The sequence below is a fragment of the Telopea speciosissima genome, chromosome 3 (assembly GCF_018873765.1).
Source record: "Telopea speciosissima isolate NSW1024214 ecotype Mountain lineage chromosome 3, Tspe_v1, whole genome shotgun sequence".
NCBI classification, from domain to species: domain Eukaryota; kingdom Viridiplantae; phylum Streptophyta; class Magnoliopsida; order Proteales; family Proteaceae; genus Telopea; species Telopea speciosissima.
In genome coordinates, this window is record NC_057918.1 from 13292557 (window position 1) to 13318147 (window position 25591).

The window sequence follows — 25591 nt, forward strand, 5'->3', positions numbered from 1 at the left end:
ATATCAATCATAAAGAACAATAGGGTAGGGTGATGCCCCAATGGTATGCTTGGTATTCAGCAAGAGGCATCAAACCAGACTTCACAAATTCAGAAAGCAGCGGAAAAGGATCAATAGCAAAACCAAGGTCAGCCACCCATTAGTGAACAACATGTAGAATTTGAAGCGAAGATAGATTATGATTTTGAATAACACATCTGTTTCGAAATAACCAAATAAAATACATCATAATGGCCAAGATGGACAATAAAGGAATCAAGATCAGATTGAGAAAGACCTAGATTCAAAAAGCTCAATCAGGACCGAGGATTAGAGGTGTTCAATGCGTAACCCTAAAGGTCCAGTGGCCCAGATATGTTAAGAAACTGAACATGATAAAAATAAATGCCACAATAATTCATTATCAACAAAGAGGGAAAATAGAGTCTAATCTACGTTCAAAAATTTAGCAAGTTTGTCTCTAGCTAGTAGCAAGACCATCAGTCAACAAATTTTCATAAGAAATTTTTTAAACAGTGTGAATAAGTCTGCTAACAAACTTCCAAATTTGGCTAGAAATACATATTGCCCATGTCATTTTTAATAAAAAATTGGGAAAAGGTACTGTATCCAGAAGCATTGCTCCTACGCCTAGACACATGATGGGACAAAATAATCGCCTCAACCACATGAAAGCCAGAAATTTCACCTCTGTTGATGCTCCAACAGACGCTCCCATTGGCCCTCATGTTGTCACAAGGTCCCCACTTCTGGACAGAAAAGGACAGTGACAGGCTGCATAGCGTATGCCAGCACCTCCCTTTGTCTATGTTTCTCCTCCCACAATAGGTGGCCGATATGTCATTTCATAAGAGGGGAAGAGAGGCAGTGACACTGGGAGGCAATAGCATATGCTACATAGGCTGCAGCGTTCTTATTCAATTCTGTGTTTTGTGCCGAGTAGCAGCATAACTCAAACTAGCTAAACGAGGTTTTTCGTTATGATTGTCTGCAACTTACAATCCAGTTATTCATACAAAATCAAATTCCTTGTCAGATCAATGCTCCTTGAAATTGACATGTTTTTTTGGCTCGACTGGTATTATGTCTTCCAAGGAATGTTTTTATAAGAAAATAAATAAAATACAATAATAAGTGGAGATTGGGAGAATATAAATATTACCAACATATTAAAATGATTCAATTTTCTGTTTTGTTGGGGAGGGGTGGGGGGAGATGCTTCCTTTGCCAACTCCTACACCTTCCCCTGGGGGCCTGGGGGGGGGGGGGGGGGGGGGAGGGGGGCGAGATGCTTCCTTTGCCCAACTCCTACACCTTCCCCTTGTCCCTTTGGTTCTGCCACTTCTAGTCAATCAAGGTCATTTTTTCATTGACAGTCTGCATAGTTGTCTTTGTGTTTTGCATGTTTACACCTTCCCCATGCTTCTTTGATTCTTGAGACCTGATGAACTCTTCGATTCTTGCCTTCAGTTCAACATTGGGAATCAGCATATCTTGAGTGAGTTGTGAACGATTGAATGGGTCGGTCTGTCATTCATGCAACGCGAAGTAAATTAGCCCAACAGGAGAGAGAGAAGAAAAGGGAAAAGAAATTGTAATGAAACATATGAAAAGGAATTTACAGCATCACTCAGAAGATGCCTTTGGATGACAGGTCGATCTACAGTGATTCTTGAAGAAGGTAGAATAACAGGATCCTTCATTAACGTATACTGCAAGATAGAAAGAGAAGGGGGAGAAGAGGGGTTCAGCGTAGATTACTTTATCTAAGAAAAAGACCAACCTACGTATTTAAGCAACACATACCTGAATTGGATCAAGAAACTCATCAGGTATCTCTCCTAGTGCAGCTTCAGCATCCTTCGCCTCAGAAGCTGCAATTTTTGCCTTTCCACCTAACTCAATGAATTCCTGTATCACCCTCCCATCTTCACCTATTCTTCGTAGCACATCTGCTGCAGCAGTAAATAACTGCAGAGCATTTGAAACTATCAGACTGCAGAACAAAATACTATTCAAAGGGGGAGATAGAGAGAGACCTGCAATTTCACTATCAAAGAGGCTTAAGAAAAAAGGAGGGGGAAAAATTCTCTTTCTTACTAATTACCTGCTCATTGTATGATCGACCATCTCTCGAGATAGCAGCTGGGAAAACCTTTTCCTTGTCTCCTCTCGCCAGGTGGATGTAAATGTGGACAATCTTCCAATAAATCATCCACTAAATTAGTAGTTCTCTTTCCTCTCAGACTAATCAATGGATGGACTCTCATACATGATAATTGAATATTGCCAACAGGAAGTACTATTACGACAGTGAATGCTATCTGCTCCAGGAAGCAGAACTAATTTGCAAAGATCTAACAGCCACAAATATGCAAAGCAGCATTGGAACCACTAGATAGTTCCACTCTAGGAGCTGAGCAACTCCATGGTGAACAATAATTAGATCTAATACATTAAAAAGCATTTGACTGATCAAAATTCATTGACCCTTTTTTGGCTTTTCTTTTTTCTCTTTCCAGATGTGATTGAATATATAGATTGGATAACCGGTAATTATACAACCAAATTCATTTTTAACCATTTAAGGTTGGGTGGGACCCACGCAACCTTGTGGCCCCAACCTAGCATGTTCATCAAGTAATGGGAACCCTGCATTATGTCATTTTCTGGTTGTGCCAAGACAAACAAAAACTGAAAGCCTGTCTAAACTAACTGGACCTCTTTTCTTCCGTTCGAAAAGAAGGGGGGAGGCGAATGAGGAAGGAAAAGAGCTAGCCTGCTTAAAGGAATGTATTATATGGGGAAATGTTTCCTGTGGGGAGCATGGCCCCTGCGTGCGGGAGCCACATGGAAGCATCAACATGGGCGGCATTTTCGCTTTCCATGGGGCGTGTCGCCCCCTTCCCCCCCCCCCCCCCTTTTCCCCCGTGTCTGGGCACAGGCGCCATGCTCCCCCACTCAGTTCTTTTTCCCATATTATATATAGTGCCATGAAAAGTAAACATAATTATAGTTACACCTAGATGATTGGCTGCAGGAAGAACATAACAGAGATGTTGCCTGCATAACAAGTTTCCAATGTTGCTGTTATCAGACATCTGCATTTGTCCGTCTCTCAAGTAGGTTAGAATCATTCCAACTATATTTATGCCATTTCTGATGTTTGCTCATAGACAGGACCACCATATATAGCAGCAATGCACAACAGTTTCTATGCCAATGCGTGACCGAGGGAGAGAGAGAGAACCTGCTTAAGCAATTGTTTTGGCCGGAACTCATACTTTTCAGGGTCTTTAAGACTAAGAGCTCTCCGTTGAGGGCCCACAAGTTGTAATAAAAAGTAATTCAACATGCTAGCCACTCTTTCAACCTGGAATGAGGAAGAAAAAAATCATTAAGGGCTAAAAGGAAGCTACCAGGTTTCACCTGGGGTTACCAAAATTTTATCCCACACACACCAAAAATTTTAAAAAAAATCCCTGGGGAAAATCTGACTTTGCCAAATAGTTAAATAAGAAAAAGAAAAAAGTACGTGTAGAATAAGTTGTAATGATAATGAAGAAAGAAATCACCATCTCTGGAAGAAGGAAAGGAACCGTAATCTGTTCGGAAGTAAATTCTAGCATACCGACATCTTCATTTGCCAGTTTCATATCAATTCGGATAATCTGGGAAACCCAAGAATGTTATTCTTATTTGATAATTGATATATTGAATTCAGGTAGAATTTCAACTAGAAACCAAGAAGAAACATTTAAGAAAAATAAAACTCACATTCTCTTGGGAATGAAACAGTCGAGTTCTTTCCTGCCTCTCTTGGGCGGGTCTTTGCTCCCATTCTGTGGTATTTGCCATCTCAGCTTCCAACTCTTTGAGTTCAAGAATTTTATTAAGACTTTCATCAAGAAGATAGATACTATCATTGATCAAAAAGTTCAAGAAGTTCAGATAAACCCCCTTTTCCTCTTCTCTAGCTATCTGAAATGGTACATATAATTCATCAAAAAAGAAATGGTAAATATACGCTGATGCAGTTAATTAAATAGGAGCACAAGTGAAGCAGTTGAACAAGTAGTTTCATAATTCTTAAATTTGGAAACCATGAAATAAGAAATCTCAGGAAAGAATGGAATCACAAAGATTAGTATACCTGTCTCCATGCATTTCGATGACTAGGAACTTGCCACAGGTATTCGAGAAGTTCGGCAATATTGTGGCGTATGTTGAACTTGTCATAGAACTGCACGAACATCAGCATATCAGAGTATTGGTCATTGGACAAGACCATGACAATCGTAAGGCAACAGGAGAAGTACGTTAAACCCTCAAAAATGAAATTGATAATAAAATATATGGCTCAGACTGCAAATATGGAACATCCAATGATACCTGACAACTTCCAACAATCTTAATGTAAACCCTGTTGACATGGTATGGTAAGAAACTGGAGCAGTACACAGCACAACACATATACTATAGAAGTTTCATATTTTCTAAACAACATATTTCATATTTTCTAACACTTGTCAATTTTCGTAGGGGTATGCCAACATATGGATATCAATACTACATGACAACCAGGTTTGGAAAGCTGGGTTTGGCCAAATTGAGCTTGGGAGTATTGGGTTATGTGCACAGCCAGAAGATGACCGATTATTAAACAAGCAGGGGGTAGGCATGGCTGAGCCAAGCCCATCTATAATCCATCAGCCTGGTTAAAATTACCTAAAATAAATAACTAAGCAATTTAATTTAAGTATTATATTATAATAAAATTTTGTTCATTGGCCAAGTGGGTGCAACATGCCCGATTGGGCTTGGACTGAAGGGAGCACACAAGCCATTGGTTCCACAGCCCATGCTTGAGCCCAGTGATGCAGATCTGAAGACCTACCGCAGGAGAGCCAAGAGGGGCAAAGTTTAGGCGTGGCCTAGTGTGTTTAGTTCTTTTTATTCCAGTTTTAAGTAAGTTATTTATGTTTTAAGTTGTTTTGGTACAAACTTGTTGAACCATGGTCCAATTTAAGCTATGGATCAGTTTATTATGTCTCTTCTTTTATTTGTTTTATGTTGAGTCTATAACCCTTTTAAAGTCTATATAAATATATAGACTAGTTAGACTTTAAAGAGGAGTGTTGAGTTGCATTGGGAATCAAACTAGGGGTTTCCTGGTTAGATTCTACTTGGGCTTTCAAAGGCCATAAATAAAGGTGGGGGGTTCAACACACCCCACAATTTTGATAACCAAAAATAGAAGCTGCTGCTCTTCTCTCCCTGCGTAAAGACCTTGGGTTTTATACTTTGATCAAGGACCTTGTGTGTGACCAAGGCTCATTGGTGGTGTTTGATCCTTCCAACCACCTTGCGGCAAGAAGCCCAGGTTCTCTTCTCTTATCCTTATTCTGATTGTTCTTCCTTCTTACTTTCCTTCATTGATTAAGTAAATCATCCTTTCGTGTTCTGATCAGGGATTTCATATACAAGTGTTTCTTTTTTTACGTGAATAACGGTTGAGAGAATCCAATTATCAGATCATCCTCGACTGTTGGGAAGTTGTTCACTACCTTGGAGAAGACTTTCAACCAGAATTTCTTGCTATCAGGAGATAATTAAAATCTCCCAATTTTGCCCCCTGTTCCAGATTTAAATATCATCCATCTAATTGCTGAATCAAGCTACTGTTTCTGTTGGTTTATTATTGCTGATATCTAATTCATAACATCAGTTTGACCGATTGCTATAACTTTGTTTCTGATTATTGAACTGATTTTTTTATTTTACTATTATACCCTCTCCTAATGCAACCAGGATGGATCTATAATTTCAGACCCACCCATCGGATTGATCTAAAACTTACAGCAAGGGTTCTTTACCTTAAGAACAGAACACGATTTGAATTTTGGTCTAATCTGACCATTTGATTTGATTATGTCTGTTCTCCTTAATCTGAATTTCTATTATCTGGAATTTGATTCTGTTTTGGTACTGGTTTAGCTTCCTAAATCAGTATTAAATTACCCAGCCCATTAATAATCCGGCTATTGGGCCAAACCCAATTGCAGTTCATTTATTAATCATGCCAACTCAAGAGAACTGTGCTAATAAATACCATCCATAATCACAGAGGAACTCTGAGGGAGGACATTACACATTATAAGCTTGTAGGTTCCATTTAAGTCACCATGTACCAAATAATGCAGAACTTGAATAACTAAACTTAAAGGCTTCCTTTGTTAAAAAAGGGAGGGGGGTCCCATTAGCAAGATGATCAAATAGATATATTCTTATCCATTACAGTGATATGACCCGGACCTATATCTGCTCCATTTCCCCAAGTTCCTTTAATAGAGAGGGTGGAAATGACCACCCTACCCTTGCTCGAACATACTGCCCGAGTGGGGTCCAAACCCCCCCCCCCCTCTATTAGAGGAATTTGGGGAAATGGAGCGGGCAGGAAATGGAGCAGATAAAAATAAAAGATAAGGATTTGCTGACATCCAGTACAAAATAGAATAAGACAACAAGGGAAGAGCTGAGAAGTTTAGTCATGACAGGAATACCATCATCTGATTATTGCCTAAAGAGTTACAATAGGAATTACATAGGTTTTCAAGTGAGTTGTGAGTTCCAGAAACACAGCTTTCCCCGACTCTTTGGAGGCATGGAGCAAACAATGATAAGAGATGAGTGGCAACTACCTGTGTGTGAGAACCAGTGAACTCAATATCAACATAAAGCTTCAGAAGATTCCGGACAAGATATTCAAGAGACAGTGCATGCCCTTCAAAAAGTGAAGTTGTCACAGAAGAACCACTGCACAAGCAATAAAAACAGTGAGGTGGACACCAATAATTCAGCTTCAGAAAATAATTGGCAATGTCAGCCGAATAGGAAAGTAGAGATATCCCAGTACCTTCTATTGGGCATCCAGCAATTCAAGACTTCTACCATTTTTGCTCTTAGATATGGGTTTCTAATAAAATTTGGACTTGCCATGAACATTATGATAAAGTTCATAAAATCATCCTGGCAGAAAGGAAGAAGAAAGTGACGTGAAAATGGAGAAAGGTTCATATAAGTGGCTTGAATTTCAACCAGAAATAAGGCAAAGATTATGTGCATCATAGGAGTTCAAGTGAAAATTCTGGGCCTACCAGCAAGACCCCATCCAATGCTCTAGGGATCCGAGAAGCAAAAATAATCAACTCCATTGCATCTTCAACAAAGTGTTCTGGCATACATGCAAATTCCATTGGGCAACTTGAAGGCAGAGGCATTTTAAATCCTCCTAAAAGATCAACCAGCCAAACCACCATTAGTCTGTAGAAGGACAGTGCACGCTGAAGTATTGCTCCATCCTTCAAACAACGAAAATTAAAGTCAGAAACCATGTTGGATAAGGCTGCAGATGTCCAAAAGGGGAAATTAAAAGAAATTGTCGCCTTCATTCTGGGATTTCTCCCTCTGAAGCATTAAATGGCTGATTCCTCTCAAAGAATTGTAATTTTGAAAAATGGAAAAAAAGTGAATTGTATAAACAGGACTTCCCTAGTGACTTCAGAGATTATAAGCAAGGATGCTATTGGATGTAATTATGTTAAGCAGTAGCATCTTTTATCCTTGCTTTCTACAAAATCTCTTTCCCTTTGACAAAAAGGGGGGGGGGTTAAATAACAAACTTCAACTAAAACAACAAATGGGCCTAAGATACTATTTTCCATATACATCCCCCCCCCCCCCCTACTCTGCAAAGTCCCAACTCCAAAGTATATAACCATTTCAATAATTGATGGTATAAATCATAACAATGTCGTTTTACAATTTAAACACTTTTTCTCACTATTTCAAAGTACAATGATCTTTGCTGTACACTAATCCAATTAAATTTATAAACCTCATAAATTTTAGAAAACACGACTTTGTCAAATACATATACATTGAATCAATAATATCAAATGTCCTAGAGCCAAAATAGATAAAAAGGGCGTACCCAGTGCACGAGGCTAGAGCCAACATAGATCCACATGCTAAATCTAGCACTGAAGATCAGCCCAATTGAATATCAATTTGCATGATCCTCATAAAACTAGCCAAGAATTCTCTGAAGGACCCAAGCTGTTTTCAATTGTATCGAGTAAACCTAAACCCCTAGCCTTTGAACTTTTACAAATTGGGGTATACTCTTTTCATTAATAAACCAAGAACATCTTAAGGTCATAGAAAAGGTATAGTGGGATACTTTCAACACAGGAATGAATGAAAAATACAAACATCGAAGTGATGAAATTCCATAAAAGGAAACTTCAACTTAGAATTTGCAAGTGATGTGAGAGTAGGGCATACCCTAAGTATTTGAGCTTCATAACATAGCTTCTCCTGTGTATATGATTCAATTTCTTTCTCAATGCGAGCTATATCCAACTCCAGTTGTGGAGAGGGTGCTTGTCCCTTCATGGCTTTCAAAGTGGACAGAGTATCTTCACACCTAGACAAATCCTGAAATCCATTTCATACAGAAAACATTATAGAGAGAAAGAGACACATACACACACAGAGAGCAATAAGAAATATCTATTACATATGTCTCACCCACCTGAACTAGATGTTTAAAATCAGAAAATGCTTTTAACAGGCCCAAGTTGAGCACCCTGGCAGTCATAAAGAAACACTCGCAGATGAATGAATATTTAGGTTTCCCACTACAACTTGACATTGGTCTGGCATTAGAGAGGAGAGTAGGTCCACCAGCATTGTTACCAGAACTGGTGGCTTCTTGAGATTGTAATATGCGATTCTCATCATCACTCTTTTTGTCAGAGGGATTATCTTTATTAATCCACGCTGTAACTTCTTCCGAAGATGCATGGAGAGCTGTTAAACTCCTAATAAAGCAACAAAGTTGCATTACCAATAACCAGTACTGAACTAAGGATAACAAGGAGAAAAATAAAATGTAAATAGATAGATTGAAGACCATTAAGTTAAAAGAACTTACCTTAAATCCAAACGTGTACCATGAAACACATACTTTGGATCAATTTTGTCCCTTTTGGTCAAATTTGTATCTAAGAAAGGCTCACATAGTCGAAGCATGACTACACTGAGATTATTAAACATTCCGGAACTTGCACAAGATAATGGATCAACCTGTGACCAAAATGTAGGAGCAACAAAACATTAAGACTGAAAGTAGAACAATGTCTTTAAATTTTTTCCATAGGGTATCTCACAGGCAGGGGAATCAAAACTATGTCAAACCATCATCATATTTCCCGTGAAATACATTCACCTGTAAATGAGCCCTTGATGAGTTTTTCTTGATCACCTCAGCAAGATATTCAAGAACACTCTCCCGTGTATCAGTGTTCTTAAGGAGAATGAGAAGAACTTCTCCAAGACCATCATATAAGTTATTCATGACAGTTTTAATAGTTGTGAAAGAAGATAATAAATCAGCTGGGCGACGAGTCGATGCTTCTGAGAAGCACTGCTGCCTGATGTTCAAAATACAAAAACAGGTAAGCAATTACTGCATATGAGAAGGGAACCAGAACGTTCAAAATACAAAAACAGGTAAGCAATTACTGCATATGAGAAGGGAACCAGAACCACATCCTTCCAAGCATCCTAAGGCTACCAGATCAAATAGAAGATATGGATGCCTTTAAGGAAAATATGACAGGAGACAGAATATAAAAAGTAGAGTTTACAGCACAACAAATGAGAGGTGAATATCAAGCATCACCTTAAGCAAAAAATTAGAGGAAAAATATCAAGCATCTCCTTAAACTGTAAATACATATTCCCTGAATCTACATTATGCTGCAGTTTTTCATTGGGTATTTGATGCAGTGAAAGACCAGTTTTAACAGATAAAGAACCAACCCAAAAAGCCCCACAGCTTGACTAAAGGCAGGCCCACGATTAATGGCTTTAAATGCCCCACGGTAGACCCTTTTTAAACTCTTTAAGTCAGCCTGATTGAGCCCATATGTGCTACAATCAGGCCCATCTATCAAGTTACAATTTAAGGCCATATTCAGGCCATATAGCCATCGACCAGCAGCACTAAAGGGACATCTTTTGACAGATTGGTGGGCCCTATGTGGACAGGTAGCGTGGGAACGAAGGAAGCTGCCAAGATCTTTGAGTTCCTAATTATCTAGTTGCTATTTTCATTAGGTTCTATTTTTATGTAATGCTACTTAGTTAATAGCTAGGCTAAGTAAGAGTTTCTATTTCATTGTTTAGTTTCTTTTTTTTTTAAATACTTGGCAGCCAAGCTACTCCCCACTCCATAGGGAGTTCTTTTCTTGTAATGTTTTATTGCTCATTATAAAAAAATGGAGCGACTACAAGGCCCTAGGTTTTGAGTATTGAAAAAAAAAAAAATTCTTCAATGGAGCAGCAGCCCTTGTGTTGAAACAAGAGCAACCAACCCTGGGTGGGGAAGCCACCCACTCCATAAGGAGTTCTTTTCTTGTAATGTTTTATTGCTCATTATAAAAAAAAGTGGAGGGACTACAAGGCCCAAGATTTTGAATATTGAAAAAACAAATTTTCTTCAATGGAGCAGCAGCCCTTGTGGTGAAACAAGAGCAACCAACCCTGGATGGTGAGTCTCCCACAGGCCTTGGTGGTGAAACCAAGTCATATCCCCCATCTTCCCTCTTCCTTCTTTCATTTTCTCTCTTTTATTTCTTCTTCTTTATTATTCTACCAGTTCCATTACAGCAAGATAAATCGTAGCTATTTTTCTCACCTTTTATTTAAGGTTTTGTGGACTGTGCTGTTACATCTATATTGATATATCAGTTTCTGCAAGTTTTCTGGTTTCCCAGTCACCCATGGTTTCTGATAGTTCAATGTCTCTTGCTGTTTTGACTTCCCACTTGTCAGTCCATGATTTTAGAATGATGTTAAATGTTCTATTTATCTTCCCCTACTGTCCCATCCATTGAAGGTCACTGATACCCACAGTTTTGCAGGTCTGATTCTGGTTTCTTTTAACCTCCTAATTCTGCCTGCAGGGAATTAGTTGTCATTATGTGCAATCCAGCCCTTGAATTGATCCCTATATTATTTTTCTCAATTAGTCCTTTGTGTGTCTTAAATTTAATGACCATCTGATCTGGTGATTGGAAGTTATGACAGTTCTTTTTAGTTAATAATTTACGTTGGTCCTTGAGCTTCTATTTCTGTTACACTTCTATACAACAGATCCAACCCTTGGATCAGTCTATCCTTTGGAGGTTCTTATTGTCATATTGAAAGGGTGTTCAATCCAAATATTAGCCCCATCCAACTGGTGGATACTGGATCTTGTTTTATTTAATTCTTTCTAATTCTGCCATATTGTGTCCTGTTAGGATTGCTGTGTTTCTGTCCTGCGTATAGTGTTCGATTAACCTTATCTAATAAAACACATTAGTATTCAGGATAGAATTCTGTTTTCTGATCCAACTGCTGCAAGATTATCCTAATCCTTCCGTATGCAGTAGACAGCAAAATAGAAGAAACAACGTATGAAAGGTTGCCCACTTCACAACAACCATGTAAATTCATCACTGTATACTTTTGGGGTTCTGTCGTTTCTTCAATCATAAAAAAAATCTCTTTTTCCCCCTTGGTAATCAATACCAGATTCTATTCAAAAGGGAAACAGAAAACTGCAAAGCATGTAAAGTACCTAAACATATAGAACATATATAGTTTACAACAACAATGACCCCACAAAGGAGCCAACCCAATCACAGACCACAAATGAAAAGAACCAAGTCCATTTGCCCCTTCCTTCATTATGTCATCAAGCATTTGAAGTAGAATTGATGAATCGAGAGTCTCGTCTCACATCAGCTCCATGGCTCACACAGTTAGTCGGCTTGAACAACGAGCATCCTCCTGGCATTTAGAAAGTGGCATAGCGAGGTAGGGGTAAAAGGAGAAAACAGAGGGTGGTGGTTGAGATTCGATCTATTCTCCGGGATAGGCTTAAGCAATATTAGAGTCTAAAAACAATGACCCAGCATAGAGCGATTTTTAATGACTCCATGACTCTATCTCTAGCGAACCTACCCTCCTCTGGGTTTCCCGAACCAACCAATAACTACAGTCTACAGCAGAAACCCCTTCAATGATTAAATGATTAGATGGAATATCAAATGCAAACCCCAAGGCCAGTCATAACTGCCCTTCAATTCTGCCATTATGGAGCATTGTCACACCAATAGGTCCTGAAAAATAGAGGATAAAGGACCCATCATGATCCTGAAACACACCACCAACCCCAGCTGGACCTGGGTTTCCCAGACTACCACAATTTGATGGTCATGGAGGAAAATTCCATTGTTGGACCCATCCTGACAACATATGATGAGGAACGATAACCTGTAGGACAGATTATTGAACAACTACACAGGACAAAATCACAGTGAGGCCAGAATACAGAAACTAAGCCCTCCAAAGATCAAGTTGATCCAATGGTTGGATCTCTTAGAACAGTATGAAACAGAAATTAAGACAGAATTAAAAACAGAAAAAGAATCAATGGTATCTCACAAACCAGAGGTCTGACGGACCTCCAGTTCTGGTCAAAGCAAGAGGTCCTAGGGGAGAATACTTGGTTAAAATGTGAAACCTATCCGATGGCTGAATGGGGAGAAACAATATGAAAAAGCCACTATTAAAATAGAGTAAAAAACAGACACATTAGGAGGGGAAAACAGAAACTAAACCTGCAAAAACAGTGAGTAACAAATAGGTATGTTATAGAAGGAGCCTTTGGATGCTCCAGTACAGAGGAGTGATTGGATTCAGATTGAAGGAACTAAAAGAGCCAGTGGCAAACCTAAACTGACCTTAGGAGAAGTGGTGAGGAAAGACATGCATACCTAAAATATCCCATTTAGTTCGGATAAGGCGGAGTTGTTGTAGTTATTACTGTATAGAATTACCAACTGATGGCCACAATAAAGAAGGAGAAGATTGCTGGAATTTGACAGAACAATAGGATAGAAGGAGAGAGACAGAGACACAGAAGATGAGAAAAAGTAGGGAGGGATATGTGAGTACTTGGTATCACCACCAAGCCTAGGTCAGCTTCACTACCAACCAGCCTAGGAATCACCACCTTGGAGCTTGCAACTGATTCACCACAACAACCATAACTCAAAAGAGCAATTGTTTGAACAGAAAAATCCGTGGGCAGCAGCTTGTGCCCTTCTTTATTTATTAAATCCAATCTCCACAAACAAAGGAAGGTAACCCTACCATGTGTGGGTTACTCTGTTGCTAAGCCACTAAGGATCTCCTTCTAGGAGATGCAATACTACTGCAATAAAATAGAAACTTCCTTAAAACACATGGGAGACTCTTAGTTGCAATTACTATACAAAGAGTCTACTACATATATGAAAACTAAATCATAATAGAAACTAAAGTAACTTGTAGCAACACCATGTGGCAGCCATGAGCCCAGGAAATCCACCAAAGAGATCCTCCAACCAAGCAGACCGATGGCAACATAAAGGCCCTCTTATGGGCTTAAGTGATGCAGCACATGGGCCACATATGGGCCTGACTAAGGCTTAAAGTCGTGGCCTATTGTTGGCTGGTTATGACTCAAGTTGTTGGGCCTACGTATGGACCTGTTTGTGGCCTTTATTCTTCCTTGAATACACCCTTAAGTCTCCGCCATATTTGGATCTGAACCTAAAAAATAATGCTCCATTAATCACCATATAAGAAGAGTTGCCACAACTCAACACCATATCAAGAGTTTGGGTGCAAGTTTGGCTCAGAAGCTCGAGCCCACCTGAAGCCGGTCTGAAAAATGCAGGGCCAGAGCGGGGCTAGGGTTGGGATTTCCAAGCCCTGGGTCAGGGCTGGCCCAGCTCTGAATCGGGGCCGGGCCAGCCCTAGGATGAGCCCTTCAATTGAGCCCAGCCCAACCCAGCCCTAACATTTTATTATGTGAAACTATGTATCATGGGAGAGGGTTCCCCACACCCCCAGTAAGGGTGTCAATCGGGATGGTTCTAGGTAATCGGTTCCAGTCCCAAAGGGGTCAATTCCAAAACCACCCATTTGTTAAACGGTTCCAAAACTGGTATCCATTCCCGTTTATTAATGGGATAGCTCGGTTCCTCAATGGTTCAGGGCATTGTTGTTACGGCGTCTAGTCAACCAATGCGTTGAAGGGGTCTTGGACGCAAGGCAACACCAACAAGGAGACCAAGGTGAACGCGTTTGTAACCCTAGTTGTCAAGGCGCCTACCTAGGCAACGCCTTGACAACTATGGTATTGAGCACTGCTGAAGTGTTCAAAATTCCAAAATTCCTTCCTAAGCCTGCAAATAATCGAATATATATTCCTAAGCATACAAATAATCAAATATCTATTCCTAAGCATACAAATACTCAAATATCCAATCCTAAGCATACACACCAAATACTTGAAATGGAAATCTCCATTCCTAAGCATACAGATAAGTCCAAAATGCCACACTTCCAAATTACCAACACCAAATCAAATCCCAAATCATTCAAATAAACATCTTCCATAGTGACATAACTCTTAAAACTAGGCTTATATATGTGCCTTAAGTGGGTCCTGGAGGTTCCAGTTCCAGCTAGTCCCTTATTGGTCTTTCGGATCTGGCACAGTTGGGAAACCCATCCTAGAACCGTCCCATTAATTATTCGGTTCTAAAATCAGATCTCAGAACTGTCCCATATTTATAGACAGTCCAGTTCCAGGTTTTAGCAAGTCAGTTCCAGGACGGTTCCCGGTTCCTGTCCTAAATTGACACCCTTAGCCACCAATGTGCGTGGGGGGGGGGAATCTTCATGTCACACCAATGGCGATATAGGGAACAGCATCATCCACATGGTCAGGAAATGAGAGAAAATAATAATTAAAAAAAAAAAGGCATGAGAAGGTGTATGGTATATTGGCTGTATGGGAAACTTTTCCCAAGTATTATATGCTCCTTTTTTATAAATCAATCACCATAAAACAACTGGTTTTTCATGAAATATTCCAATTTATCAAACCGATATTCTCTCACGAAATATTCCTTTATATGAATCACCATGAAACAACAGAGGGATTGAGGGAGACACCCGCATAATTTGAATTAACACTCAGTTTATGAGATGTGTCTCTCCCTCTTATCTCATTTCTGTCCTGCTTAATCCAGGATTCGAAAGGCCAACTATGATCATCTGCCACCAATTGGAAAGTTGTATTCTATGATAATACCAGTTTTGGACATCCCGTTAGCCTTTGTTTCTTTGAAAAGGGGCTCTCCCTTGTCTTCATTAAGCATAGTCTCTTACTTTCTTAATTTTGGTGAATAGTATAGTAATTCTTATTACTTGTCAACTGAGAGAAAAACAAGTGTTGAAATCTGTTAAAAAGTTGGAAGAGAAGAGAAATGCATAGCAATGGTAGTAATATTTGAAGTAGAATTTCGAATCAAAAAATATTTGAAGTAGAAGAAGAAGAAGAAATGAAACTGACCCAACATCCGGCTCGCTCTTGAAAATAGTATGATCAGGAAGAGCACTGACATGAAAGAAAGGACCCAAAATGCTTGTCATCTCAATGACACGACCGTTGACATAAGTCCCCTTGGGAACCCACCAGGGATGATTCACCAGAGCCTTGGCACCATTAGGAAAGCTAACTAACATCAATAACGCCCTCAAGGGCTGCTGAAAGTTTCCAAGCGCAGACACTTTGAGAACACTTCCCCTCAAATCCTCATACAAACCCTTTAAGATTGGCTCCGAGCTATCATAATCAGAGTCCCGGAAAAACTCTTCTATAAACCCAGGAGGACAAGTCAATCCAACACCAGAACTACTTACTCCAAACCCATCAATTGAGCTCGAAACTTCTGAGTAAATCAAAGGCAGTAATGGCGAAGTAGTCGTCTTATTTGGTGGATTGTTTTCTCCGTTAGGGAACATATCTGGATTACCCAGATGGATCCGGCAGTACGAAACAGCTAATTTCTTCGCCTGCCGGACCACGGATTCCATCTCGGACCGAATAGTCTTGTCTTTTCTGGATGTAATATTCTTGCCCTCCTCGTGAGCACGACGATAACACCCAACCAAATAAGGGAAAGGAGGCTCGGCAGAGGGAAACTGACCAGAGAGCCGATCGATGAGAATCCTTTCCATCAAATCCCGAGAAAGTAAAAGGGGTTTATCTTCGCTGAGAATTTCAGCTGCAGTCATCTCCAAATATACGATTCTGGAATCATCCTCCATAGAATCTACAAGAGATACTAAGAAAATCTTCCGAAGGATGAAGTCTTCTACCGCTTCTGTGGACCTCAGAGGCTTCTGTGTCGCCATTTCATACAAAACCAATCGACGATATAAATATGAAGAACGAAATAGGGGAATTTAAGACGCCGAAACAAGCTGATTATTGGATTTACAGTCTTTGAAATCCATTTTGTCAAATACAACTTAGGGTTTTACGAGAAACTGTCCAGGGAGGAAGGTGAGATGCGGTGAGATGATAAATAGCAGATAAGAATAAGAAGACGAATGCTAGTGGGAATCACATATTAAATCTGCCTCAGAGACCAGGAGAGAAAGGGAAGAGGCAACAGAAAAAAGAGAAGAGAGCGGGTGAGAGGAATAAAACAAACTCCATGGAAAAAACAACGGAGGAGTCTTCTACCCCCCCAAAGGCAAAAGGTTTTCTGGTCGGCAGTGCAGGTACGGGAATCTATGGTCGGGAATAATCTGATCCATGGAATTGGTATCAATAGATCTTATCCGTTAATTGAATTCCAAAATATTATACGGTTTTGAGTGAAATACGATACTTAATACCGAAAGAAAAAAAAGAAATACGATCCCAAATACACTTCCTCTCTCTCCCTCTCTCTCTCTTGTCGAATGCTTCGTTCTCACTTTTGTTCTGAAGATTGTATCTCGGATTGAAGGCTAGGGCTTGCTTTTACCCTGTTTCTCTCACGCTTAAGAGAGAATTCTCCACAGAGGAAGAAGCGTAAAGCAGGTCGCTACGAAGATTTGAGATTGGAAATCAACAGAGATCTTATTGCTTTAAGACTCAAGAGTTTCAACCTCCCTTGGCAGAGAACTGTAAAGGTTCGTTCGATTTATTTCTTTTACTCTCCATTGTTGTCCTTTCAAGTCTCCTCCATTATTTTTGTTATTATGGCATACCTTATTTCTTCAATCTCCAATATCTCTTTCTCTCTCTCTCTCTCTATCCTTCAACTGATCGTCTGTTTTCTGGAAAATCGGTTGCCGGAATCCGACGTGAGTCTGCTACATTTAGTTTCTCTTTTGTAATTTCTTCTGTGTTTTTTTTATTTTGGTTGGTGGACTGCACTTTCCGTTATTTATTTATTTTTTTTTTTTTACTCTCAACGCTGTGTATTGGAGAAGCGGCTATGTTTCTGCTTGTTTGTTCTTTACTTTTTTGTGTTGAGATAGATTCATATCTTGTTGTTTGCCTTGCTCTTTAATCCTTACTATTTTCCCTACTCTTTTTTCTTTGAAACATTGATGCCTTTTTCTTTTTTAGGAATGTTGTATCTTTGTTCTGCTTTGTCTTTGAGAATCTATTAGCCTGATGGGTATGACACTATAACCACTGAAATATCTGAGAGGTATTTTTGAGTGCCATTAGTGATGTATCTTTCATGCCAGATTCTTCTGAGTTGCTTTACCTTTTAGTTAAATTCACATAATACCAATTAGGAATCAAGAAACAGAGACTGCCATAGATTTGGAGTAAATGATGCCTTTCATCAAGGGAGTAATCTCATTGCCATTGTCTATCCTCTTCTCTCTTAAAACAGAACACCTTGAAGCCAAACTCTCTACAGCCATGTATTTCAATCCCCCATTCTTCCTCTACATGTATGAGACAGCATTTAAAAACAGCTCACACCATGATGAGATGTTACTTTCTATTTTCTTTATTGCCAGCTTTAGGATTGCTTCTGATAGGCCCCCAGGCCCACATGCCTTTCAATTAAGCTTTTCTTAAAGCATAAACAATACACAAAGATTTGAGCAGCTAAGCCTTCTAATATATCAGACCCTTTTGGGTTTTTTGTCATTCCTTAAGAAGGCAGCTTCTTCCCTAATACTATGGTCAGTAAGTGAAAAAAATCCAAAACCCTATATGACATCTAACAGGTCAGAGAAAAAATTCAATAGTAAGGGAGCCGAGTACTAAAATGCTTCGCTTGATCATGGACCGTGGATGCAAGAATAAACATTAACCGAACGGTGCTGATGTAAGTCAACAAAATATGGCATTGCTGTTCTATCATTTCTCTTACTAGGTTTTGCTCAAAACATAAGATATTGATGTAAAGGCCATAACATTTTCTATCAAAGGAAGTAGAAAGAAGAATAAAGGAAATCCTATTCTCTTTCTCTTATCTAATTCAGGAACTGAGTACTAAGTAGACCTTCTTTCATATGGAAGGTCCCAAACAAAGTTAAGTAGTCTCTAACCCACAAGGTGTAGTGGGAAGGGGGCCATCCTCTCATGGTTTCAATTACATTACCACCTGCTTTCATTATGGCATTGTTGCTTTAATCAATTTCAGAAAAAAAATTAACTTTCTGGTGGCTTTGCATTTTTGAGTGCCATCAGTGATGTATCTTTCATGCTGAGATTATGGTCAAAACACTTCCATAGATTACATGACTTGAAAAGAAACAAGAGGGAGAAAATCATGTTTCTCAGGGCCAAGCCGTTTGTTTCTGTCAAGAGTCATTTTTATCTCTGTTATCTACTTTAAATTCTTGAGCTTCAAGAAAGAGTTTTACTTTTCACTATGACAGGCTTTTGGTTTAAGAAGAATGTCATTATGAGCCTGCACGGTACTCTTCTCTACTGGGCATTTCTGGACTTGAGAGAACAGAAGTGCTTCTAAAAGAGTGGGAAGAACTTGGGAGTTTTCCTGAAACTCAGCTTTATCGGCTTGGATGTCAAGTTGAGGACTAAGTCTGTTCTCTCATTAAGATGATGATGACTAACCAGGTCCATGTTGTTGGAGAAACCTATGGGTATATTTATTCTCCCATCTTCCATACTGTCTGAACCTTTTCTGTACAGTTTTTTTTTTCACTCTAGGCATTATCAAATAAGATTAATAACAGTTATTTCACTGTTGCAGTTCAGAATAGTTGGAAGTGCTGCTTTCGCTGGAAGTCATATATGGATTCATCGAGAAAACGGCATGGGGGAAGGTCATCCATATGAGGTACTGCTGGAACTAGTTCTGCTCTTGACATGTCAAATTAGGAGTGTAACTTCTTATGAATCATCCGATGTTAATAAAATGCTATTGTTCTCTAGAATAAAAGTTGCTACTTCACTTGTTGGTTGAAACATTGAAAATGGAAATTTGTGAAATAAGCTGGATTTGTTATTCCCTTTCAACGCCTTATGGCTGTCAGAATCCCTCTACTTCTTTTCTGGTTGGTATATATTTAGTATAGGAACTTGAGGGTTGGTTACAATGTTATGCATATTTGAGGAATTGATTGATTTCCATGCTGATTGATCTTCTTCTTATTTAATGATTTTTTTTCAAAGATCAGGAGTGGGTGGGTCATGTCTGGATTTGAAAACAATTTTTGTGGGGCTTATTCTCATTTTGATGCTTTCAGGTTATGGCTGAGGTGAACCACCAATTTTCAGCTGGCATGCAGGTCCCCCCCTCTCTCTCTCTCTATCTATGGTGCGATGCATTGGCTAGTTCAAGTATAAAAGCTGCCATGCAAGAGGTTTGAGTGGTGACATTTTTCAATTTTATTTTTGATTCCATTAAAATCTTCCGATCTTCAATTTCTTGTTTCAAGTATATTTCCCTTTTGAGGCAGTATATTCTACTTTCTTATCATGTTTCATCTCTAGAATTACAACAAATGAGACATTTTAGGCCTACCTTAAAACTTGTTTCAACAGAAAAAATATGGAGAAAATGGTGGTAAAAATGTATGTATTTGTATTGAAAATATACATCTACCTCCTCTATTGTCCCAGAACTAGTATCCCTTTCTCTTGAAACAATAGGGTGCTTGTACACAGTTCCATAGCTGCCCTGCCCAAGTTTTGTTGGATGTGTCAAAATTCTTGGTTTCTGAAATTGAGCTTGGACTGAGAAATGGTAGCAGAAAATCCTGCTCCATAGAAGTTAGAACATTAATTAGTCCCTCCCTGGAACTCAAGTACTGTATTGATGTCCAATTTTCATTGTGTATCTGAGTGTTCTTCATGTTGGTGCTCTTATTGTTGTTGTTCCTGTCTTTCATTTCCTTATTATTGGGTTTCTGCCTATTTTCTGTTTCTAGAAATGAAGGTTTTGAAAGTATTAAAACAATTTTTTTGCGTTGTAACTTAGAATTTCAAATGTCCCAATCAAAAGCCAAACTGACACTCGATGTGTTAAACTAATTAGGTTTAGATTTTAGACAAGATTGGGCTGCTTTTAGCATTATAACATACATGTTTTTGTTCAGTCTTCTGCATGTGTCTCTTATGGCAAAACTCTTAAAATAATAACAATAATTTGTTTTTGTCCTTAAAGTGCTATATACTGTGACTGAAACAGCATTTACACCAATTCATCATCTTCTCCATAATGCCTCATCGTTATAAAATATTCTATATCTGAATCCTTGTGGTGACTAATCAGCTTCAGTTTCTAATACTGAACACTTGAACCACTTTCTGTTTACAAGTGAAATGGTTTATGTTTATGGGTAATGCAAAGTTTTTGTCTTTGCATCCATTCTTTTCTGTATCAGTTTGCAACCCATTGGATGAGCCCCCAAAATCATACTGGTTGGACCAATCAACTTTATGTTGAAGGACTTTTTTTTGTTGTCGTACTACTAGCATCTCAATGGGGTCGTTGGGGTTATCTCCAGGTTTTAAAGGGTTGTTGCAGGGTTGCTGTACCTGTGTGTGTGTGTGTGTGTGTGTGTGTGAGAGAGAGAGAGAGAGAGAGAGAGATCGATCTAGAAAATGGTGCGAAAACACAGGATAGTCATGGTTTATGAAGGTAGGTGAGTCTTTAGCTCAAAAAGGAAGAGCACCTGGGTTTGTTCCTAGGAGATGATGGTTCGAGTCCATCAAGACTCTAATGTATTCATCAGTAGGTTCCTTATTAATGTCTGTATTCATCAGTAGGTTCTCTTCAATGCCTGTGGTGAACCACACAAGGCTCAGGTTATTTGAATTGCTTCAGAGGTTTACAACCACAGATCATTTACAGCAAAAGATGTATGACCCAATGCCTAGTTGATTCTCAATATGGTTTCTTGTATAAATCAGTTAATTCTAGCTATGTTCATTTTAATTTGTGTACTCAAATAAATAAAACTAGTTGAGAAATATTTTAAAATAGATTGAATAAACTATACAGAGATGTCTGTTTCTTGAGTTATCGTAAACACTGTGCCGGACAGTTCAAGTTGTTGTTGTACCAGGAACAAACATCACTGTTGTTGTTGGATCTGATCCTTGATGAATTGTAATTTGAATATCAACATGATACTGCTATCTTGGATAAGTAGATTTTGTTATGATGCTCCCCTAGTCCCCACAGTGAAATAGAATGGGCATCAGTTTATGACACATACATAGCTATTCACTTGGTGGCCATGCTCATGAATCAATAGAATGGGGCTGCAGCAACAGTAGCAGGGGAAGGACTTCAAACACAAAATGCTGCAGCATTGTCCAGAGGCTCAATTGGGGCTACAACAGCAGCAGGGGAAGGACTACAAACACAAAATGATATCCAAAGAAATTTATAAAATGAAGTAGTCTTCCCAAAGGATTAAGAACAAGTCTCATTTATGATATCCAAAGAAATTTATAAAAACTGCATTACTAATTCAATAATGTAATAACTCCCCTCAATAAAATTAACATGACTGATCATACAAGGAAGCAACTAGTTCAAATGATGAAAGGCCAAGAAACTAAAAAACAAACTAGATTGAATCAATTCAAGATGAAAAATCCCCCCCTCTTAGTTTCAATTTTTTTGGTCAATCTCTTTCAACCTATGTACAAATAACAGGGCTAACATTAGATGAAATAAAATCGATGAAAAACACAGTAAAACCAATCTATCATACACATTGAAATGGAAACTAAATGTTCACTGTCCAGAAATAAATGAACTGTCAAATATCATCCAAAAGAAGAAACTACTAAACTCTTAAATTCCAAATGGAAAAGACTATACGAGTCCTGATGGGTTCGAACCATCATCTCCTGGAAACAAACCCAGGTGCTCTTCCTTTTTGAGCTAAAGACTCACCTACCTCCATAAACTATGTTAGTTAAGGTCTAATAAAAATTTAATGAATCACACAACATGGAATGATGTAAAGAACAAATAGAGGAAAAAACAATTCAAAAATATACATTGATCGCGCAGGCCACAGTTTGGTTCAATCTTACAAAAATGTTAACTTATTAGATGCCTTGTAGACAAGCAAGGATAGTTTACCCTATGTTTGCAGTTTGCACTCCTTGTGTGTACTAGCATGAAAATGAATCCATGTTGAATCTTAACTCACAACTCGAACTGGGTATCCTTTCTTACAGCTTACACGAAGAGCCTCATTCATAAATGTGAACTCCTAAAATCAACTTGGTTATGTTGCTCACTCTTTGAACAAAATATGCAGATAAGGAGACAGACTCAAGCAATTAATATGAACAATGATGCCTGAGACAGTGAGCCAAATGGTCCATGAAGAATTCAGTGAAATTGCATGTTTCCCACAGATGAAAGAAGAGACAGGCTTCTCAATTTTAACTAGGAAATAATTCTGTTTTAACTAGGAAAAATATAGCAAAGGCTAAGAAAATCAATCCTCTTTTTGCTATGTCACAAGATTATGGATTAATCTCTGAGATAATGGAGGAGATGAAGATCTTAAACACATGAAGACTCAGGCTGTGTTTGGTATGCATTCTTGGAATGCATTCCAGGTAGATTTCGCATTCTCGGACGATAAAAACTTACGAAATCGCCCCGAAATGCATTCCAAGAATGCATACCAAACACACCCTCGGTGTCCCCCAGAAAAATACCAGTAGAGAAATACCATGAATGCAAAATCCTATTGTTACATTGTAGGTGCAGAAAAGCATTTCCTAATCCATTGTCATTCTTCACACATCATTTCCTAAGCCAAAGTCGATTCACTTTCTGGTTCTTATCTGCATTGTAAAGAAGGCAATAGGAATCATTCATGAATCCTCTCTGGTAATTACATAGCCACTACAAAGACATTGCAACCTCAAAGGATTCACATGGATTGGAGTGTAGTGCTACCCAGCATGGGGAGTCCAAATTTGAGAGAAAAGAAATAACTAAAGGCAGGTCGTCCTTCCCCAGTTTTGGTGTTTTCTACCCGTCTTTCTCATTTGCTATTTAAGGCTCTTCAACAAACGTCTTCCTCATCAGAGTACTAAGAAACCATCACACGTACAGAGAGAGAGAGAGAGAGAGTGAGAGATGCAAATTGGTTCCACCAACGATTTAGGGCAAATGGTTCCACCAACAAACATTAATCAACAAAAAGCATTTGGGGTTTGAAATACTTACATTGAGAAGAGGATGGAAGAAGATGAGAGGGGCAAATGGTTCCACCAACGATCCTCGGCTTCCGATTTGTGCGAACAACAGAGGTTGCAGAGGAGATGAAGCAGAGGAGAGGAAGAAGACAGGAGCCTTCACGGTTCCATTGCAGTGAGGAGATGAAGAAGAGGAATGGAAGGAAATTTCTCACTGTTCACTGTTCCCTCGGTGCTGTTCAAGTGTTGTTCAAGGTTCCATGACGGTGAGGAGATGAAGAAGATGAAACAGAAGTAGGGATTTCTTTTTGTTTTGAAACTTAAAACCTTTCGTTTCTATTTTCTGGTCGGTTTGGGTTTATGGTTGGCTTGCGTTTGCTGTGCTCATAAACCGGAAATACTACCACTTTTTAGAGGATTTGTAACTTGGACGTTGGATATGGATATTGACAGGTGTCAAGCTCACAGCTACCAGCAGGACGATGGCAGGAACCTACTCGGCAGTAGAGGATCTGAATCCACTCTGCTGCCATACTGTGGCATGTTTTTTTTTGGTAGAGACTGGAGCCTGGATTTAAGAATCGGTTCACTCGGATTGGGATCGGTTGGTTGTAACTCATTTTCTTTATAATCCATCTCAATTGAACCGAATCATGGGCTAATTCCAGAATTCTACATCGATTCGATTTCTGAACCGATTTAGCCTGATTACTATGTGGATATCCCATACCTGCATGAGATCGAGATGCCAAATAATCTGTTTTACAACTCATTGAAAGAGTAGAATTTAAAACGTTTTCTTATTTTTTGATCAAAATTCAATTCAATAGAAATGATTTCAGTCCACTTCAAATCTAGGAAAAGAAAAAGGGATAATTCTGGAGAAGTAAAGAGACAGAGAGAGAGAGAGACAGAGAGAGAGAGAGAGGGCGGGGGAGAGGGGAGAGGGGAGAGGGGGGAGGGGGGAGGAGGGAATATATAAATCTGTCCTTCGTTCTATTAGTTAGGACGTTATAGGCAAAAAGTTCAAAGGATGGAAGGATATCAGTCTGATTCTAAAATGGAGATGTCTTCCCAAAGTCTGAAAGGATATCACTCTGACTCCGGCCTTCATGGAGTGAGCAAGAAGATAAGGTCAATGGAAACCAAGAGTAGCGAGGGAGATCCCTTCAAACCCAGGTTTGACAAAGGAGTGAAGTTTCATGAAGGAGAGACCAAGAAGAAGAAAAGGCCTGCTGAAACTAAGCTCGACAAGGAGAAGCTGCGTCGCAAGATCGAGAAGTTTAAGTTGATGTTACGAAAGCTGAAAGAAAAAAAAAACAGGAGAAAGGAGGTGTTGTGCTTAAGAAGATCAAAAACGAGGTTAATGTGGAACTGAAGAAAGGTGTTGTTGCGGTGAAGAAGATCAAAAAAGAGGATACGGTGGAACTGCCACACACGCCTAACAAACCTCTAATCCGGATTGAACGGGGGAGCTCATCCTTGAAGCCAATTTATGTGCACGATCCGAAGGAACATCCCAAATCTCCTATATTCATTAATCTTTCTGACCTTGAAGATGAAGATAACCTAGTTGGAGGACATGTTGATCCATCGGTTTTCCACCCTTGCTTCTACATGGATGACTGTGGAGGAAGTGAAGCTGCAATTGAAGTTGGAAATGGAGTTGAGATTGAAGATGTAAATGAAGGTGGGAATGGAGTTGAAATTGAAGATGCAAATGAAGGTGGAAATGAAGATGGCTTTGGAGGAAGTGGATCGGATTAAGCTACTTTTGGTTATTTTGGTCTTTTTGTTTTGTAAACCTTATAACTGATGGGTGGTGTTTGGAATCAGATTATCGTTTCGCTTTGTAGTTTTTGTTTTTTTTTTTAGTTGTCCAATCTAAGCAGTAACATATTGAACAATGGGTATTTTCTTTTGGCTTTGGGTGAAAATCTTTGTACTTCGCTCGTTTAAGGAGCAACA

The 25591-nt window shown here is 39.1% G+C and overlaps 1 protein-coding gene and 1 long non-coding RNA gene across 3 annotated transcripts; one reads left to right on the forward strand and one right to left on the reverse strand.

The window, feature by feature from the left end:
- Window positions 1-1206: 1206 nt before the first annotated feature.
- Window positions 1207-16522, reverse strand: LOC122655566 (probable ubiquitin conjugation factor E4). Of its 2 annotated transcripts, XM_043849776.1 has the most exons (17): window positions 15527-16522; window positions 9293-9497; window positions 8999-9150; window positions 8597-8885; window positions 8347-8499; window positions 7158-7361; window positions 6917-7029; window positions 6702-6816; window positions 4154-4243; window positions 3778-3981; window positions 3576-3671; window positions 3251-3373; window positions 2108-2200; window positions 1807-1971; window positions 1623-1712; window positions 1315-1527; window positions 1207-1246 (listed from the first exon to the last, which is right to left on the reverse strand). In XM_043849776.1, the coding sequence occupies exons 1-16, from the start codon at window positions 16369-16371 to the stop codon at window positions 1345-1347; spliced, it is 3120 nt and encodes a 1039-aa protein (XP_043705711.1). In that variant the 5' UTR covers window positions 16372-16522; the 3' UTR covers window positions 1207-1246; window positions 1315-1344. The 2 variants fall into 2 exon arrangements, with proteins under 2 accessions (XP_043705711.1, XP_043705710.1); XM_043849775.1 differs by having other exon boundaries at window positions 1207-1527.
- A 757-nt stretch (window positions 16523-17279) lies between these two features.
- Window positions 17280-19282, forward strand: LOC122656653. The gene is made up of 3 exons (XR_006332135.1): window positions 17280-17313; window positions 18859-19083; window positions 19199-19282. It is a non-coding gene; the product is annotated as an uncharacterized LOC122656653 (long non-coding RNA).
- Window positions 19283-25591: the final 6309 nt, after the last annotated feature.

What these genes read in the sequence shown, in the direction of transcription:
- LOC122655566 (XM_043849776.1), bottom strand. Translation starts at nt 16,371, where the DNA reads ATGGCGACACAGAAGCCTCTGAGGTCCACAGAAGCGGTAGAAGACTTC. An exon ending in GGTACACGTTTGGATTTAAG is followed by an intron (nt 8,886 to 8,998) that starts GTAAGTTCTTTT and finishes TTGCTTTATTAG; the next exon opens with GAGTTTAACAGCTCTCCATG. An exon ending in ATGAAGCTCAAATACTTAGG is followed by an intron (nt 7,362 to 8,346) that starts GTATGCCCTACT and finishes CGTTGTTTGAAG; the next exon opens with GATGGAGCAATACTTCAGCG.